Below are 20,095 nucleotides of genomic sequence, written 5' to 3' on the forward strand. Positions count from 1 at the left end.
GTGTTATGACGCCCCAAGGCAATACTTCCGAGCAATATTCAGGGAAGGTTTACGGAGACATGGGGCCTGGACCATGAAACATCCATTAGGAGTTATAGCTTTATTAGTTTATTTATTTTTATTTTATTTATTTATTTTGGCTCTGCTGGGTCTTCACTGCTGCATGGGCTTTTCTCCAGTTGTTGTATGTGGGCTTCTCATTGCAGTGGCTTCTCTTGTTGCAGAGCACAGGCTCTGGGGCACATGGGCTTCAGTAGTTGCAGCTCCCGGGCTCTAGAGCACAGGCTCAATAGGGATTGAACCCGAGTTACCTGCATTGGCAGGAAGATCCTTTACCACTAAGCCACCAGGGAAGCCCCAGGAAGTCACAGCTTTAGGAAGATTATGGAGCACAGCTGTCACACTCAGAAATTGGTTTCAAAAAGCAGGGTGAGGTTGGAGTTAAGAGGACATGGAAAACTGGGTGAAGGCATGTAGACAGCAAACCAGTGTGCCGCAAACTTTCCCATGGAAGAAATGAACAGCAGAGGAGACTGAGTGTGTACTTTCGAGGGGTCAGGGGACACAGTCACAAACGTCTCAAACAGCCCGACATGTTTGGAATACCCTTAGAGTCTTATGTTTTGTCCTAAAAACACATGTGAATTTTGCATCTGACAGCCAAATATGGGCATGTTTATGTAATGGAAAAACCCTTTTCTGGCCTAAACCCTGGGTAAAATCGTGTCCCAGGAAGATGTCCTAGGAACACCCCAGAGCTCTGCATACACCTTGGCACACCATGAGCACATTGGACTGAGTTGGTGACATTGGTGGCAGATCTCAAAGGTTCTGGCATGAGATGTGGCATCAAGAAAGCAGGTGTTGTGGATGGAGTTCTGAGCTGTCAGTGGCATTCATGGTCCCAGGGGACAGTCATTGCCTTGGGAGGAACAGAGAGGAGATATTGCCTTTAAGTTCTAAAAGAAGTTGTTCCAACTCAGTAGTCAAATGTTCTTAGAAGTCAAGGTGTTTGATTTGCTTTAAAGTATTTTGGAATACAGAAGGCCAGTACCTGAAAAGAGGCTTGGTGTAAGCTGACACTAGAACTTCAAAGACCCAGGCCACTCAGTCTGCAAACCAGATAAAAAGATGCCCTCCAGTGACAGGGAGTTTCTGAGCGGGAAAGGATGTGTTAGAATTTGGAGGGTCCCTGAGAAGGAGCCTGGTGCCTGGCTGAGAGGTGGAGAGTGTCAGAGAGAACTCTGGATTTGTTGGGAATCCCTAGAAGCAAAGAGATTTTTGCTTGCTTCCAGAGTTTGGCAGACCCCAGAAATATCTGTCATGCTGCATGGATTGGGGGCGTGAGATATGGCACATGGGGACCAGGGGCAGAGAGGTCGCAGGGACAGGCCTGCATTTTTCAGGGTCCCAGACAAGGATATTGGAGATCTAAGTCGAATCCAGCATTAGGACGGGATGCCTAACTCCACCCTCACGACATAATCTCCTTACCATCCTCAGACCTGAAATATATCCAGGAGTGAAAGGAGAACAAAGAAAACACTGTATTTAACTGAATGTAAACCTGAGTCGGACACGACTGAGGTGACTTAGCAGCAAACCTGAAATTTAAACATAAAGAAATTTCTGTGTTTTGGGCAATCAGGTGAAAATAGCCTGAGGTAGACATTTGGTACTTTTATAAGAAAATTAAGTTGTCGTTTTTGCAGCATGGTTGGCTTGGGATATTCTTCCCCATTCCACAGAGGTTTTAAGAAGACTGACAGCAGAGCTCAGAATGGATGGAGGAGAGAGACAGGGAAAGCAGGCTCCCAGGGAAGACGGAAAGAAGAGAGCAGGAGGCTTCTCTCCACTCTGCAGTTGGGGACTGAATGTTCCCTGGCATGGAGAAGAAAACTGAGCCGATGAAGAGGGAAAATAAACAGTGGAAGTCATCCTTGCCCAGGTCTCATGTGCTTCAGAAGATGCTCGGGTTCTATCAACCAGCTGATGCTAACCTGCCTCCTTGCAGTCATCCTTGGGTACAAGAGGGGGAGCCGTATTAATCGCCAGTGTTGTCCAAGAAGGGGCTGCGTGGGAGATGCTGTGCAAATCAGCTCAAGAGCCGGGGCTTCAGTTCCCAGCCTAGCCACAGCAGCTGGTGCCAGTTTAATGCAGTGGCCCCATTTCTTCCATGGCTGAAACCCAAGCAGACATTACTCAGAGAGGCTGAAAGGCTTTCTGGCTGAGCAAAAGTCCACGTGACCTCTGCCAAGCCAGGCCAGAAGCATTAACCTGGAAGGACCGGAGCCACTGCTTGTTTTGTGTGTGACAAACTAGCCATTAGACTTCCAGAATGTAACTCACTGCTTGACAGACCTCCCCTCTCCTGTGGCAGAAGAACAGGAACCAGCATGGCCTGAAAGCTCTCTTTCTTTAAGTCTTTCATGGAGGCCAGGAATGGAGCCGCAGGACCGTGTTTTTTCTCGCGTCTCAAATTGAACAGTCCTTTTCATTTACTTTCCAAAGCAGCTCCTAGGGGATCTTTCTTTTATTGATTGGAATCCCTTGGCTTCCACATGGACCTAAAGGAAGGAGGAGAAGATGGAGCAGACCGAGAGGGATGGAGGTGGAGGGAACTATGAAGGGGTCCTTATCTCACAGACCTCTGATGCTGAGAGTGACATCAATTAGGATGTTTCAGACAAGGCACAGTGCCTGGCATAATCCTTTTCTACTGTGTTATCCTATTAAAATGTGATACATTTTAAAGAAAAGGATCTGATGCTACTCCACTTCTAATCCAATATTATATCTCCAGCATCTCTGCCAAATTCCAGAGAAGAATCCTAACATTGGGCTGACGCCACCGATCTGAGTTTTTTTTGCCAGGTCTTCCCTGGCTCTGATGAGAACCACAACATTACCCCTTGGCTTCATCTATCCCCATTTCTTTCCCTGCCTATAACTCAGTGACCGGCTACCTGCATACACAGCTGAAAAACACAGATCATGTGGAGGACAGGAGCATTACAAAAAGAAGCAGGCTTCATTCCAAGCTGTTTCATTTTCTTGTGCCTTGTCTTTTCAAAAACACTCATTTTATTTATTTTCTCACTCAACTCCTATAAAAAGAAATATCGCTAGCCACTCACAGGGGCCGACATCCCCATTCAAGGGGATTGGATTACCAAAGGCTTTGCAGAGCAATCGCCAGACAAAAAGGTAGTCGGTGAATTCCAAGGAAATTAAATACTTTTATCTTGAAAAACACAAGCTCACAATCAGCCTTCAAAGGAACATAAATACAACACTGGGCTGTGAAAATCAGTATCCCCTTTCAAGGGTGGAATAGAGGCCAGTGGCATTGACTCACAAAATCCTTAGAGAGCAGGAAGTTTGCTGTCTGGCATGGCGGGAATGAAAGTGTGAGACATCTTAGCAAGAGTGGGGGCGAGTGATGAGAGGGGTGGGGGGAACTGTGGCGACATTTTCCCTTCTCTTTCTTCCCTGGGGGCCCAGCTCTATTATGCTGGTTCTCTAGTTTCTCTGGAGAGAGCCAAGACTGGAAACCTGAATATGGGAGTTCAGATAGTGTCTCAAAGTGATGCTTACAGAGAAAGCCTCTTCCTAAACAAATCGGATTGACTGCTCAGAGACAGGGAAACTCTGGAATAGGGGGGTGGGGGGAGGGCAGAAAGCATGATCAGGAACAGAGGTGAACTGTGGCCCAGTGTGTCTGCATCAAAGGAGGTCAGTGAGTATAAAGACCACAGCCCCACTGTGTCTGCAAAGTGAGGCAAGATTAAGTCAATGGATCTTCGATCCAAACATCTGATGTAATGTTCCCAAGGAGAGAAGGGGTTTTTATAAGTGGAACTCATAGCCCATACATGGGCTTCCCTGGTGGCTCAGTGGTAAAGAATCCACCTGCAATGCAGGAGACACGAGTTGGATTCCTGGGTCAGGAAGAACCCCTGGAAAAGGAAATGACAACCCACTCCAGTATTCTTGCCTGAGAAATCCCATGGATAGAGGAGCCTGGCGGGCTGCAAATCCATGGGGTCACAAAAGAGTCGGTCATGACTGAGTGACTAAACAACAGCACAGCCTGTACATAGGACCTCCCTCCCCAGTCACTTGGGTCAGGATTGGGGCGGTGGTCCTAGGAATGACTTCAATCACGGGGAGCCAGGTTGAGTTCTGTAATCATGCTCCTGCAGCATGAGGGACAGTGGGGGCCCCCAGTTCCCGGGAGAGGTGGTGTGGGGTAGGGATATGGGCTTAGACTCTGGCTTCCATTTGAATCAGGCACTTCCACTTGCCAGCTGTGGGGTCCTGGGCAAGTTACCTGACTCCAGTACCTTGGTTTCCTTATCTGGAACATGGAGGCAAGGGTAGTGCCAATTTCACAGGGCAACTGTTAGGACTGGATTAAAATGTTTAGCCTGGTAAGCTCGTTCATAGGAAACATTCATAAAGGTCAGCTTTATTTTTATAAACATTAGCTGGGCAGCCAGACTTACCTGCATTTCACATCTTAGCTCTGAAGACTTGGGCGAATTCTTGAAGTTCTCTGAATTCCTGTTTATTTAACTGTAAAATGACGACAGTAGACCTTCTTTATAGTATTTTTAATGAGAATTGAATGAGATCCGAGGTGCTCAAGCTTATACTTTGATAAATTGTAAAGTGCCCCTTCTATAATTTTTATTTCGATAAATTGGGAAATTTATCAGATGCGTTTCCCATCCCTCTTCTATTCTGTCTCTTTTCCTACCCTTATGCCATCACAGTCTCCAGAATCTGCTAAGGTCTAGTCAACAGATGTCATGATCGATGCAAGAAGAAATGGCAAACTTAGTTTCACAGTCCTCAGCGGTGCAAACATGATGATTTACTTTGTATTTTCTGAAAAGGTTATGCAGGTCAGCTCATATATGGGCAAGTAAAGCTGCTATTTACAACAAATAAGTCCATAGAGATGGGGCTATTTAATATATTTGCATGAATATAGGTGAATGTGGCTCTGAATTGTTTTTTTATTTGTTTGGTTGCTAAGTCATGCCTGACTCTTTGCGACCCCATGGACTGTAGCCCCCCAGGATCATCTGTCTGTGGGATTTCCTAGGCAAGAATACTGGAGTGGGTTGCCATTTCCTTCTCCAGGGGATCTTCCTGACCCAAAGATCGAACCCTGGTCTCCTGCATTGGCAGGCAGATTCTTTACCGCTGAGCCACCAGGGAGCTTCTAGACTGTGAATTAGTAAGTGCTTGAAAATCAGATTGGTCAGAGAATCCACGTTCTTATCAAATGGTGTCAATCTGGAAGATTGCACCAAGCTTCAGCACCTAGCATAGTGCTCAGCTCACGGGAGCTTCTCAAGAAGGATGTGTTGACTGATGTCAAAGACAAAATACACTGCCTCCTAAAGGGATTGTGGTACCAGTCTCTCCTCTCTCTGCCCCTGCCACATGACTCCTGTTGCCTCTGTCTCTTTGCTTCCCAGGCTCCCGTTCAAAAGGAGTTGTCCTGCCTTGCATTTGCAGATTTCCACAGGACCATCTGGAGATATGCACGGGTTTTAAGGTCTGGGACATATGTGCACCTGAATCCAAGAGGTGACCATTTGCTGGTCAGAACCAAAGGCAGAGCAGGTGGCTGGATGGGTGGAGATTCAAATCTATTCAGAGATACTCCCTTGCAGGTAGCCGTTCCCCTCTGAAGTTCTGGAGACAGCATTCTTCATTTGCATTTATCAACTATTATTTGTGTTTGTGGGCAATCTGAATGACACCAAAGTTAGTCTTTAATCCACCGAGACTTTATGGGGAGAGTTTGATTCCATTTCGGTTTAATAGTCTTACTTCTGGGACCCAACTGAGCCTCAGAAACTTAAGTGTCAAGAAAATCTCAGTTTGAAAGCCATCTGTCTGGATGGCTTCTGTGTGGTCCTGTCTGAAGAAGGGAGGGTGGGGGGTGATAAGATGACTCCAGTACAGGTGTGGAGGCATCTATGGGTGCATCATGGGCCTTGGGGTCAGACTGGAGGGAGTCCACATGACAGGTTCCTCTGAGTGATGGCTGTGAGCCGGGGGAGGCGTCTGACTTCTAGGAGAATGATTAATGACAATGTTAACGGAGCCGCTGCTCCCTCCTAACTCTGCTTCCCGCTCACTCCCCACTCCATCTGTTTCTCAACTGCAACTCTGCCAGCAATCTATTCTTGCCTCCCCTTTCCAATAAGTTCCTAAAGGCACGAGCAGTATATAAGCCCCTCTCCTACGGGGAGGGGGCCACTCAGCCTGGAGTCAGCACGCTGGAGCTGACAGCCCTGATTAACATGCTGGTCTTGAAACACAAGAAGCTGGGAAGGAGAGGCTGTGGGGTGTTTCACTGACTCACGGTTTCTACCAGACCCCTGTTTAAACCTAAGCTCCTCCAAGGAGCTTTCTCTCACCTGATCAAGATTATCCCAGCACAGATCACCTGTTCGTTTATAACTCTCCCCCAGCCCCACCCCCCGCACCTGCTCAGGACCACGTACAGTCAAGTCCACACTGTGGATCGTCCACGTCATGTTCAGCCCCACTTTGGCCAGCCATTCAGTACAGTCTGGGCCATCCGCCTGTGTCACCAGGCTAGGAGCATTGGATGAGGGCTAGTGCTCAGACTCTCAGTGATGTCTGACTCTTTGTGACCCCACGGACTGTAGCCCTCACGCTCCTCTGTCCATGGGATTTCCCAGGCAAGAATCCTGGAGTGGGCTGCCATGTCTCCCTCCAGGGCACCTTCCCTACCCTGGAATCTTCCCGACGCAGGGGACAAACTCACGTCGTCTCTTACATCTCCTGCACTGGCAGGTGGATTCTTTACCCCTAGTGCCACCTGGGAATAATGGATGAGGGCTGGCCCACTTTATTATTAATTTAAAAGCATTTGATTAGGAGTGAGTACATATCACAGTATGAATCCGAAGTTTTGGGTAATGCAGACTTCTACACCTGTGATGTCCTTATCCTCTTTCTGTCAGCTCATTTTTTCAACAAGCATTTATTGACTCATGATGGGCCATAATTGTAGTTTTACAGAGCTGAACAAGACATGGATCCTCCTCTCAAGGGAATCACAGTCTAGTGGAAAATCAAGGTATCTGCATTAAACTAATGATAATTCTATGCAGTTTTAGAGTGATACACGATGTATTAGAAATCTTCTGACCAGAAAGATTACATAGCAACTACAGGGATGGTAAAGTTGAGAAGGACAGGCTGTGTGCAGAGAAATCATTTTGGAGTCTTCAGACAAAGTCCAGGCAGGAGATGGTGGGGGCCTGAGCTAGGGAAGTGGTAGGAGAGACAGAGAGAAGGGTAAGAAATTGAAAAGCATTTAGGAGGTTAAATCAGCAGGACAGTGCATGGAGGAGAGGCAAGAGACCCAACGCAGGGAAATAGAATATGCTTCAGAACAGGCAAAGACAATTGAGAAGACTGGGGGAGAGCAGAGAGCAATGGCTCCATGAAAAAAAGGAGGAAGAGGAAGTTCCCTGATGGTCCCATGGTTAGGACTTGGCATGTTTACTGCTGTGGCCCAGGCTCAGTCCCTGGTGGAGGAAGTGAGATCCCAACAACCTCACAGTGCAGACAAGAAAAAAAAATGCAGAAAAGGGGTTGGTTGACAATGTCAAGTGTTACAAGAAGTCATTTAAGTTCAGGAATGGAAATTTTCTGATAGATTAGAAACAAAGTGTTCATTGGTGACCCTGATGAACTTGGTTTTAGCAGTACAAAACAAAATTTCATGGGATGACAAGTAAATATTCGGGAGGATAAAAGTGAATTCAGAGCACAATCCTTTTCTCCTTTAGATACCATAGACAGACCACCTAGCACCTAAAAGCTTTTCTTAAGTGTCCAAAACTATGTTTGAGGTCTGAAAAAAATAATTAGCTTCAAAATGCAAAAGGAAAACTGCTAAATTAAGTTGACATGTGTAATTAAATATCTCTAAGATGTAACATTGTTTCAACTTCATTAACTTTAAATTTAATGTTCATAAAAACTTCATTACATTTAGAAACAATTTTTTTCAGCTTGATTTTTCTCCTTTTGCAAACATTCTCTTGTATGCACAACAACTGCTAAGAAATCACAGCCAATTATACATTAACTGTTGCTTGCCACTCTGTCACATCAGAAGCAGAATTTTAAAAATGCATTTAACATACAATGTGGGTACATTTTCTTTTTGTTTCATGTGGGATGGGGCCTCCAACTATAAGCGTTTTAAGAGCTGTCTTAAAATAGTTCTGATATAGACAAACTGTTTCAAAAAGCTTGGCCAGAGAAGAAAGGAAAAAAGAAGGGTATTAACTAGACAGAGCTGGAGGAGGAAGAAGGATTTTTTATTTTTCTTTTTTAATTTTTTATTAATATTTAATATTGGAGTATAGCCAAGTAACAATGTTGTGATAGTTTCAGGTGGACAGCAAAGGGACCCAGTCATATGTATATATGTATCCATTCTCTCCCAAACTCCCCTCCCATCCAGGCTGCCACATAACATTTAGCAGAGTTCCCTGTGCTATACAGTAGGACCTTGTTGGTTATCCATTTTAAATATAGTAGTGTGTAGATATCGATAAGAAGGGAAAGACTTGAATGTGTTTGCGCGCTGAGGGAAAAAGCCAGTGGGGAAGACAAGATTGGGGAGGTCCAGGATGGTTACACAGGGCAACAGGGAAACACTAGAGCCCAGATGGCGGAACTGGACTTGAGGGTAGAACACCTCCTCTGCAGAAACACGAGGGGAGGTTGAGTTCCTAAAAGTGAAAAGTGGAAGTGAAAGTGAAGTCATGTCCGACTCTTTGTGACCCCATGAACTGTAGCCCACCCGGTTCCTCCATCCATGGGATTTTCCAGGCAAGAATACTGGAGTGGGTTGCCGTTTCCTTCTCCAGGAGATCTTCCCGACCCAGGGATTGAAGCCGGGTCTCCCACATTGTAGGCAGACACTTTACCGTCTGAGCCAAAAGGGGATCCTAATCTTTTTTCTGAAGCTGATGCTCCAATACTTTGGCCACCTGATGCAAAGAGCCAACTCACTGGAAAAGACCATGATGCTGGGAAAGATTGAAGGCTAAAGGAGAAGGGGGTGACAGAGGATGAGATGGTTAGATACCATCACCAGCTCAATGGACATGACTTTGAGCAAACTCCAGGAGATAGTGGAGGACAGAGGAGCCTGGCATGCTGCAGTCCATGAGGTCACAACGAGTTGGACACAACTTAGCGACTGAACAACAGTGTTTTTCTATATCAGGCAGAATTATCTGAAGGTGATGGGAAAGTCCATGGTACCTCAACAGTCACTTGGGGCTCTGTTTGCCTAAACAGGTGAGCATCCTTGGTATCAGTTATCACTTCCCCTTCACTGGGGAGCCCTTTCTCCACAGGGGCCAGCTGGAGAAACTAGTTAGTCCATGATGTTCAGATGCACATTCTAAAACCCGGTTCTCACCACCCCTAAAGCTACGGCTGCACCCCCCAGCTAGATTCTTGGTGCATTCCCCCTTAAGTGTCTCTTTTGTCTCTGTGATGTTCCTATGGTCAAAAACCTTAGCCTAAATGGTTCCAGGTTAGAGGGACAGGTCATCAAAAGAAGCCCAAACACCTTCCTCCTGGAAAAAATCTACTCCAAACTCTATATGCCTTCCCTTAGAAATGAGTTTTTAAGTTGTCTCTTGGTTTTGATTATTCAAAATAGAGGATGTTGTATTCATGCAGGTCCTCAAGAGTTGGCTGTGTGGACCTGCAGACCAGAGTGTATAACCCATTGGGTGCATTCATGATGTGAGCCCTTGGAGTAGCAGATTATTAGTATAGGCAGGTGCTGTGCCACACTGTATTATTTTAAAAACAAAACCCAAAAAACAGACATTCACTTGAGGCTTTGTGAGAGGAAACCCAAGGCATCTTGAAATGGCTAGGAAGGGATATTTTTCCAACTTTCCCAAGTACAGGAAGCAGTGTAGATTTCTGCTCCTAAACTCTAGTTCATCTCAGTGTTGCAGGAAGCTGGCTCTCCCTGACACGACATAGCTCCGTGTCCTATGAGGGCACTGCTGGTTGAACAGACACTCAAAATGTGCAAGCATTCAGGAACAGCACAGGAGGGAAGCCACACTCTTGACACTTTCCTAGATGAAAGCTGCTTTTTGATTTATGATTGTGGCTCCTGTTGAATCAGAGTTTCATGTGTTTCTGACACTCCCCCCAAAAAAGCATCCAGTTACATAGCTAACGTGGTCTTTGACATTGCAGAAGTGAAACAACTGTATAATTCTAGAAATATCTGTTAAGTATATGTTATTTGGACAGTTATGCTAGGAAGTGAGGTTATAACCAGATATTGTGCCTGACTTGAAGGAACTTAGCTACGTACGATGCTTTCCCAAATACCAATTTGCAAACAAATTTTAGACCTGGCTGGTAAAGAATCACCTGTGAAATGCATTTAAAAATACAGATTCCTAGGCATCATTTCCAGAGGTAGGGATTCCGTAGGTCTAGGCTAAGGACTAGAGATCTATGTTTTTAATGAGCTTCTCAGGTGGTTCTGATGGCCTTCAGGTTTGGGAACCACTGGTCTGGTGGAATAAAAAGTTTTACTTTCCAAGGAAGTATTTTAGTAACATGTTGACATAGATAAGTAAAGGAAATTTCCTTCTATCCACAGTTTGGTTACAAATTTTTTATATCCATAGATACAAATGGCTTTATATCAAGCAAACATAGTGTTACGAAGATTGACTACATTTTTATGAAACAGCTAGAATTTGCTGGTATTTTGATATCATTGTTGTTGTTGTTGTATAGTCGCTAAGTTGTGTCTGACTCTTTTGCAACCTCATGGACTGTAGCCCGCCAGACTTCTCTGTCTATGGGATTTCCCAGGCAAGAATACTGGAGTGGGTAGCCATTTCCTTCTCCAGGGGATCTTCCTTATCCAGGAATCAAACTTTCATCTCCTGCCCTGCAGGCAGATTTTTTACGTCTGAGCCACCTGGGAAGCCCTTTGGTATCTATAGACTAAATCCGATTTTGCCTGAGCCCACTTTCATAAAATGACCACCACTCCCACGAAGCTTCTCACCAGTCTCCTCCATTTGCATCTACATCCCCTTCCCCTCTTCTCCTCCAGCTATGCTCTGCTTTTGTTTCAAAAGAATAATTATATCTCAGAGAACATGTGTGTAAAGCATCTACAAGTCTCAAGTGCTAGTAATTCAAATAACATTCAGCATTTTTTGTAGAATAATTGTGTCTCTGAGCTCTCTTACGCTATTTTTTGTTTGTTCTCACTTTCTTACAGGACTAGGAATGGAGAATATTGGTGGAATCTTTGTGGTTCTTATTTGTGGCTTAATCGTGGCCATTTTTATGGCTATGTTGGAGTTTTTATGGACTCTCCGACACTCAGAAGCGACTGAGGTAAACCTTTTAATGGGTGTGACCTGTATAGTGTTGGCAGGCAGGGCAAAGTTCAGAGGCTCATGCAGGGACAAAGGTCATTTCAGACAGAACCTGTGAAATCCCACAGGAGGGTAGGGGGCCCACGGATTTAGGACAGCTGTGATTTAAGGTATAGTATTAAAAGGAAAAACAAGCAAAAGTAACCAGGTTACAATGGAAACAGTGGCTTTGGCTCTTCCATCTTAAGTATGTTTTTGCCTTGCAGGTAGAGCTGTTTAGAGCTATTATCCCAATTCATGAGAGCTCAAAATGGCATCTTCCTTCTCAGAGATTTGAAAGAAGTTTAATTCTCAGACCTGTGACTTAGAAACTGGGTTAATTAAGCTTCACACAGATGAAAGAGTCTGAGAAGGAGGAACAAGACTTTATCCAATTGTACCCCCATTCTACCTCCTTACATGCTACTTGCATTATTTATTTTAATTGGGGTATAATTGCTTCAGTGTTGTGTTAGTTTCTGCTACACAACGAAGTCAACCAGCTATATGTGTACACATCTCCCCTCCCTCTGGAACCACCCTCTCCCCTCCCCTCCCCCCACCCTACCTCGAGGTCATCACAGAGCACGGAGCTGAGTTCCCTGTGCTATACAGCAGCTTCCCACTAGCTATCTATTTTACCCATGGTATAGAGAGCAGTATGGAGGTTCCTCAAAAAACTAAAAATAGAACTACCATTATTTGGTTTTTAAAGTACACTGGCATCTATCTCAATCTCCCAACTCCTGATTGTCCTAAAATCTCCCTCCCTAATTGACCTGGAGAAACAGCTCCTAACAGTAACTAAGAGTCCAGGGCGCCTGTAAACCTCTGTGGTCCAGCCTCATGTAGGGCCTCGATTTAACACAGCTCACCAATCTCTTCCTCTTTCTCATGTCCCAGTAGCACTTCCAAGCCATCACCTACTCCTCATAACCCTTTGCTCCTTCATGACTAATTTTCCCTCCTGTCTCACCAAGAAATCAGGAGTGACCAGCCCCCACTGAAGATCGCCGCCTAAAAAATCCATCCACAGCTTGAGCCACCCCTGGGGCTGCCTCGCATGTTCCGGTCACCCCTCTCCCTCGTTCCCATCTTTCCTCAGCAACTCTAGGATTAGCCTTTTTCTCTCCTTTACTTTTTCTCCATGTTGTCTCTCCCCCAAGTCCACAACTACACTAATGTTTATCCCATAGTCTCAAATAACAGCCATGTTACTATTGCTCTTGCCCTCCCTCTCTCCTCTTGCAAACCGAGGTGATCCAACTGCTTCCACCTCCATGTTCTCACCTCCCATTCTGGCCTCACTTAAGGACAGTTGGTTTCTCCCAACTTCTGCCCTGAAAGGTCATGGCTAAGAGGCCTGACCCCTCCCAATGAACAAACCCAAAAGATAACCTACTGGGCCCTACTGGACCTCAGTGTGGCCCTTGATGAAGTGGACAGTTCCTTCCAGAACTCTTTCCTCCCTTGCCTTGCCTGCTCCAGACTCTCTTGGTTCCCCACCTCCTTCTCTCTCTAGCATTACTGGCTCTCTTCCTCCATCTACCCCTTAAACAATGATGCTCTTACCTCTCCCTAAGACCTCATTCAGGTGTTCCTTTCCCTGTGAAACCTTCCCCACGTCTCCTGCCTTCTCCCCCAAATCAGAAAGTTACTCATTTCTCCTCCCTTCCACCACCCCTGTAACCAGACCATAGAGCATTTACACACTGTGTGCCAATTATTTTCATATCAGCCTGGTCACTAGACATTTTGCTACCCGAAAGTAAGGACTCAGTCTTTTGTGTCAGTATTCCCACTACAAAGCACAGTATTTGATACTTAGTTGACAGTCAATACATATATGTTCTTATATTCTGTCACATATAGTAGATTAAGCAGGGGATGATGCTTTTGTTATTATTAGAAGCACAGAGAAGTCAAGACTTGCATAGAGTCTCTGCTATTTAGTGACAGTCTTGAGTCTAGTCCTGACTCAGGCCATGTTCCATTAGGGGAGTCTACTTCTCTGTAGCTGCTTCAGGTAGAGGATCTGTGTAAGCCGGGTTATTTTCCCAAGAACTGGATGTACCTTGAAAAATTCAGTGAGGAGTTCAAGCTCTCCCAACATCTAGAAAGAAGAGTAAAGGCTACATGAACTATTTGACTATTGTAAAACAACTTCCCGTTTCTGCTGATAGAATGAGAAGACTGGAAGAGAGAATGTGAAAGAAAAGAAAGTTCCTTCTCCCATCCTGGGGGGAAAAGTGTCCTTTCCAGCACAGAGTAGAGAACAAAGCAGAGCATGTACTTACTCTGAAGTAGGTAGATTTAGATTCAACTTCTAGGTCAGCTATTTGTTAGTTGAATAATTCTAGTAAATTATATAAATTCTTTGAGCCTCCATTTCCACATCTGTGAAATGGGTATAACCATGACAGTCGTGGGCTTCCCTGGTGGCTCGGATGGTAAAGAATTCACTTGCATTGGAGTAGACCTGGGTTCAATTCCTGGGTTGGGAAGATTCCCCTGGAGGAGGGTGTGGCAACCCACTCCAGTATTCTTGCCTGGAGAATCCCATGGACAGAGGAACCCGGGAGAGCTTGAACTCCTCACTGAATTTTTCAAGGTACATCCAGACCACGGGTGAGTTCTTGGGAAAATAACCCGGCTTACACAGATCCTCTACCTGAAGCAGCTACAGAGAAGTAGACTCCCCTAATGGAACCATTAGGGGAACAATGGAACAATCCATGCGATCTCAGAGTCGGATGCTACTGTGTGACTAAGCACTGCACATGGTTGTCATGGTACAGGTTCAAGAATCATCATTCGCAATTCTGAAACCTAAAAAGCTCAGTTCAGAAAGTTCCAAGGTTTTTATGTTTGATGCCAGGGTATTTGGTGACAAACCTAGACTTGGACTTGTATGAGGCTAATATTTATGGTCTTTCTCTCACTTGGTGGGAGCATATATATCTTTTGCTGCAGAAATATTAATGTGTTTGAATGTAGGGTCTTCCCCAGAGCCCACTGGAAGAGATACATAATATATTTTATGTTCACTGTATTACCTTGTCCAAATCCAAAATATTCTAAGACACAGCTGGACCCAAGAGTTTCTTATCAGGAGAGCTGCAGGAGGAGATGGCTGTTGTACAGTTCTTGTTAGAACAGCAGCCTCTCCAGCCATAACCAGCTGATTAATAGAAATGAGACTTTGAGCCTGAAAACAGAATGTTTATGGAGACAGGGCTGCTTTTTCAAATACTTGAAAGACTGACATCTGGTAGAGGGATTACTTATTTAGTCAGCTTCAAGGTCCAAATTTAACTGGAATCAATGGATGACAATTTCAGGGAGCGGAATTAAGTCAGTAGAAGGAAGTAGCCTTTAGGGGAAATATGCAAAACTGGTAGGGGCGCTTTCCCACCGTAGTGAGATCATCGTCTTTGAAGGTGTTCAAAGTTGAAACAGCCAGCTGGTAGGGCTGTTGCACACGATGGTATGGAGGATGTCTGAATATTAAATAGCGGGTGGAAGTGAGAGGATGAGTTGAAAGGCCTTCGATTATTTAAGATGATAAAATTCTGAAACTCTGCGCCCTGATCGCTCGCCAGAACTAGCACGCAGGGGACCCTATGGAGCTGTTCTTGAGAGATGGGGCTGTGACCTCCTCATGTCCTGCAGGTGTCCGTCTGCCAGGAGATGGTGAGCGAGCTGCGTAACATCATCCTATGTCAGGACACTGTCCACCCGCGCCGGCGGCGCTCTGGGCCGCCGCCGCCCCGGCCCCCCATCCCGGAGGAGCAGCGCCGGCCCCGGGGCACCGTGACGCTCAGCAACGGCAAGCTGTGCGGGGCCGGGGAGCCCGACCAGTTGGCGCAGAGACTAGCCCAGGAGGCCGCCCTGGTGGCCCGCGGCTGCACGCACATCCGCGTGTGCCCCGAGTGTCGCCGCTTCCAGGGCCTGCGGGCGCGGCCGTCCCCGGCGCGCAGCGAGGAGAGCCTGGAGTGGGAGAAGACCACCAACAGCAGCGAGCCCGAGTAGCCCCGCCGCCGCCGAAGATGCTCGGCTCCCCTGCCTGCTGCGGGGGCGGGATGCGCCGGGCCGGCGCCTGCTGCCCGCCGGGCCCTCGGACTTGTACAGCGCCCACCCTTCTCTCCGGATTTTGGATCCAGTAACTTTACAAAAAGATCAAAGAGCCTGACGCCCCAGCCGGAGATGGCGCCCTGGTCCGGGGAGCTGGGGCCACCCCAGAGACGATGCGCCCGAGTGGCAAGGGACACTCTGCCTCCCAGCCACAAGCCCCCACTCCCCGCAGTGGGCCTTCCCATCCCGCCAAAACTACAGAGTCCGGGTGGGGGTCCCTGTCCAGACCGTCAGATGAGTTGGTGGCATCATCAGTGAAATTTACCCCTAGGAAGGGGCCGTTGTACCCTGGGTTTAGTTCTTACAGGAAAAAAAAAAATTAAACTCAACAGGGAAGTTTTTCTTTTCTGGATTTGTATATTTTTGTTAATGTTCTTTTGTTGTCTCTTTTGCTCTCCTTCCCTCTCTCCCTTTGTTTTGCTTTCTTGGGGAGGCGGGGAGGCTGGGTTAGGGTTTGGAAGTCACCATAATCTTTGTTACCATTTCCCTAAATTTTAGGATATGGAGCAGCCAGTGCATCAAACTCCAGGTGCTGAATTCTCCTTTCTGTGTGGTGACCCAGGACACGGGGGCTTGGAGGAGAAGGCTCTTGGGAAGAGTTAGGTGGAGAGTCTTCCATAAAGGTCCATTAAAGTAATTTTTAAAATGTCCCAAACCAATGAACTCCAAGTCGTCTGAGAGAACTTGAAATGCCTGAGAGGTTAATATGTCCCTTCTTTCTGTTTCTCTTTTTGACTTTCACTGTGATTGTGTTTGGTGTGGTCTTTGGTGAAAGTGATCTCTGAAGAGGAGAGAAGAGAGAGGAGCACAGAAGGCACTGACTATCCCAGGGCTGGTTTAAGGAGCAGAGAGGGTAAATGCAAACTTCCCAGACAGTGGCCTTGGCTTTGGCGGAATTCGGAGTTCATGGGGTGGGGGTGGGGAGAGGATGGGGCCACCCTGCTGGTCCGGTGCATCCTTTGTTACCTACACCTCTTTTTAACACAACTCAGTAGCTGCCTATGAAGCCAGGGCTATCCTGGATTGGGTGACTTCTTGCTACTAGATGGGAGACCTGGGAACAAGCGTGCACATGTGTGTGTGTGTGTGTGTGTGTGTGTGTGTGTTTATTAAATGGGAAGACTGTAAGTAATCAAGAATTTACCAAGTTCCTGGGAGAGAGTTAGGGTCTTGTGGCCAGTGCACAGGCCTGGGAACTAGGAACTCTTGAGTGCTTACCCACACATGGGCAGTAGCCCCCTTGTATGACTTTACAGGAAGCATCTCACTTCTCTTCCATCTGCACACTCAGAGTTACTGATGCTGTCCAGGCTGTCAGATGCCTGCGAAGTGCTTCTCTACTTGTGAGATGCTTGCAGGGTCCACAGCATCTTCTGACGGGAGGGGCAGCCTTCCCAGCAGCAACTTGACCTTTGCTTGGCTTCTCCAATTGGGAGTTTCACACACAGAGTTTTCATTTTCTGATGGAAAACAAATTCTATGCAATTTCTGTTTGTCAACTTAGAAAATCCAGAGGGAGAGAGAGCTAAATAGCTGCAACGATCACCTCCCCCACCACCAACACCTTGAATCGAAATTGTCCTCACGCTGTTTCTGTTCTGAATGTACTAAAATAAAGACACCTTTGGAAGACGACGAGCTTAATTCCATGTTTTTGCCATCAACGTTAGGTTGACATCTTCTTTGTGCCAGGACAATTGATTAGAGCAGCCATCTTGGGGGTACCCCAAGGAGTCAAATAAAGGATGCCGGTTTTGTCCTAGGCTGACCTCTTCTCTCACATGAATTTGAGTCCTTTTACTTTTTCCTCTTAACTCATCAAATGTCAGCAAGCTCTGCAGACACAAGTCTTTTTTTTAAAACCTTGCTTGCTTGAACCACCTGAAGAAACACGGATTTGGCGGGAAGGGCACCTGGAGGCCGACAGACTGCAGACCGAAATGGTGCCACGCTGCCCTCAACCCACAACTCCATCCCTTGCTTCTGACAATGTGGTCCCTACTGTCAGATCACATGTGGGGCGGCAAGGGTTGTTTTTTGTTTTTTTTTTTAAAGACAAATAAAACTCGTTTTTATGAGCGAGACATCTTGATCAATAACAAACTTTTTTTAATGGATTAGTGAAGTAATTGTCCCCATGAATCATTTATAAAGTCTGTTTCTTTCACGGAATTAAGATAAAACTGACAGCAAAAGGCAGTTTCTATCAGCTGCAGAAACCATTGTTGCACCTCGCTCAAGCTGCTGAGTGAATTTGCAACCAGCTAGTTCTCTTCCTTGGTTCGTCTCCACTTTTTATCTGTTGGTTGTTGGCTTTCTTTTCCATTCTGTATTTTCTATCTGACTCTGTATACTGTATAAAGCTGTTTTTTCTTGTCTGTTTATCTTTCTTCGACTGGAATATTTACAATAAAACAGAAAGAAACCCTGAAATGTTAGTGATGGATGAAAGCTGTTTGGGTTTGGAAAGAGTGGTTTGATGTGTCTCAAATCCAGGTACTCTGAAAGCAAATAAAAATATAAACCCACATTTTGTCTTCCCCTCCACCTCCCCTTCTCTCTTGCCCTCTCTCCAGTTCCCACCCCCTTAGGCTCTTTGTTGAGACCCCAGAAAAATCTACGTGGCTTCTTTCAGTTTGTAGTCCTGGAGACAGAGTCAATCCCCACCTCCCACCCCCAAACGGATACACATGTTAATGAAGTTCAGGATTCATAGGGTTTTATCTTCCTAAATGCACTTTCACAGAATAGTCATCTATTGATACCTAGGGTAACTCTAGTCAGATATCACCCCAGATTCCACTGGGAGCTTGAAGATTACATCAATTAAAATATAATACTTTGCTTTACTTCTTTTAATTGCCTTGCAGGGCCCCAACGGTCACAAGATCTCTACCTCAGAACCCAGGTGGGGTGTAAGTTGAGTACGTAGATGGCCAAAAATCTTTTGGCTTCCTCTAATCCAATGCTCATATGAGAATATTCATCCTGAGAACTTGCCAACCGGCCCTCTTATTGGTTAAGTGAGACCGAAATATCATGATAACCAATCCGCCTGGGGCTGCTCTGTGAAAGTTTATTAGTTTGGAATTCCAAGGAGCTTAATTTTCTTTGGGAATCCAAGGGGGACTTCCCATGGTGTAGAAGGCCAGAAAGGGCCGGGGCATTTCAGACTCGGCCGGTTGGTGGTTTGAGTGAAGCTTGAGAGAACTATTTGTAACCCTCCCTCCAGTGGGGTGTGCACAGCAGTAAAGCAGTCTGGACACGATAAGGGGGATTTGGTTCCCTGAAGGTAGGCGACTCTCTGGAGGTAATAACAAAGAGGCCTGTTGGGAAAATTCAGAGAAGGAATCCTTTCATAAAGATTTCACTTAAAGCTAGTGCTTCCTATGGGGCCTCTCAAAGAGAAAAATTAAGCCTTCAGTTGCTTGGAGTTGTTTGCTTGTCTTTCTGTGAAAGGTGGCTTCTCCCCACAACCCCACAGGTAAATCCTCCAACATTAGCCAAATGGTGTGTCCTCAGGGGCTGACAACCTGGGGAGCCTACCACACGCCTCAAAGATTGGTGATGACATGCCTTTAAAGAACTCCTCTCATAGAAAAAATATTTGTTGTTGCTGTTTAGTCTCTGAGTCATGTCCAACCCTTTTGCGACCCCATGGACTGTAGCCCACCAGGCTCCTCTGTCCATGGAATTCTCCAGGCAAGAACACTGGAGTGGGTAGCCATTTCCTTCTCCAAGGGATCCTCCTGACCAAGGGCTCAACCCAAGTTTCCTGCATTGAAAGGCAGATTCTTTACTGTTTGAGCCACCAGGGAAGCTAGAAAAAATATTAGACTCACTCTATCTATCTGTCTTTCACAACACGTGATGATTGCAGAGGAAAAAGTCTCTAAGTTTTAAATCTGAGGAGGTCAACAACCCCACTGTAATTTAAGGGCAACCTGGAAAGAGCAGTTCTGTCACTATCAACAGAATGTTATCCTTCAAATTCTATTAATTTCATACTAATTTCCAAATCTGAATGAAAAAATATTAATGTTACTGCAAAAACTAGCACGAGGATCAAGAAAGAAAAACATTTGTGAAGGGAGTAGAATGGAAAACAAACTCTCTGATCAGAAATGGCAGAAAAGTTGATGGCCTAAGAAGAGACATAAAGAGGTTGAGTACAGGGACTTCCCTGGCAGTCCGATGGCCCATTTGCCTTCCAATGCAGGGGGTGAGGGTTCGATCACTGGTCAGGTAGCTAAGATCCCATGTAACTTGCAGCCAAAAAGCATAAAACAGAAGCAATATTGTAGCAAATTCAACAATGACTTTTTTTAAAAAGTTGAGCATATAATCTGCCCATATATTAAGTGAGACCATGCAAGTAAATATTTCAGTGGTCAGGACTGAAGGAAATGAGTCAGAGAACCAGTGCGTTGTAACTGAGTTGTATCTGGGGAATTGAACTTATTTAC

General features: G+C 45.8%; 1 protein-coding gene across 5 annotated transcripts in view; it reads left to right on the forward strand.

Moving 5' to 3' along the window:
* Positions 1 to 15,968, forward strand: part of GRIK4 (glutamate ionotropic receptor kainate type subunit 4) — a 492,838-nt gene extending 476,870 nt beyond the window's left edge. For all 5 annotated transcript variants that reach the window (XM_081541612.1, XM_081541613.1, XM_081541610.1 and 2 more), the window contains 2 exons: positions 11,357 to 11,475; positions 15,168 to 15,968. In XM_081541612.1, coding sequence (XP_081397738.1) covers positions 11,357 to 11,475; positions 15,168 to 15,527 — 479 coding nt within the window. In that variant the 3' untranslated portion in view covers positions 15,528 to 15,968. The remainder of the gene's footprint in view (positions 1 to 11,356; positions 11,476 to 15,167) is intronic.
* The last annotated feature ends 4,127 nt before the right edge of the window (positions 15,969 to 20,095 follow it).

Source organism: Giraffa tippelskirchi, chromosome 11 (genome assembly GCF_054371585.1).
Source record: "Giraffa tippelskirchi isolate mGirTip1 chromosome 11, T2T-mGirTip1v1.2.pri, whole genome shotgun sequence".
Lineage (NCBI taxonomy): Eukaryota > Metazoa > Chordata > Mammalia > Artiodactyla > Giraffidae > Giraffa > Giraffa tippelskirchi.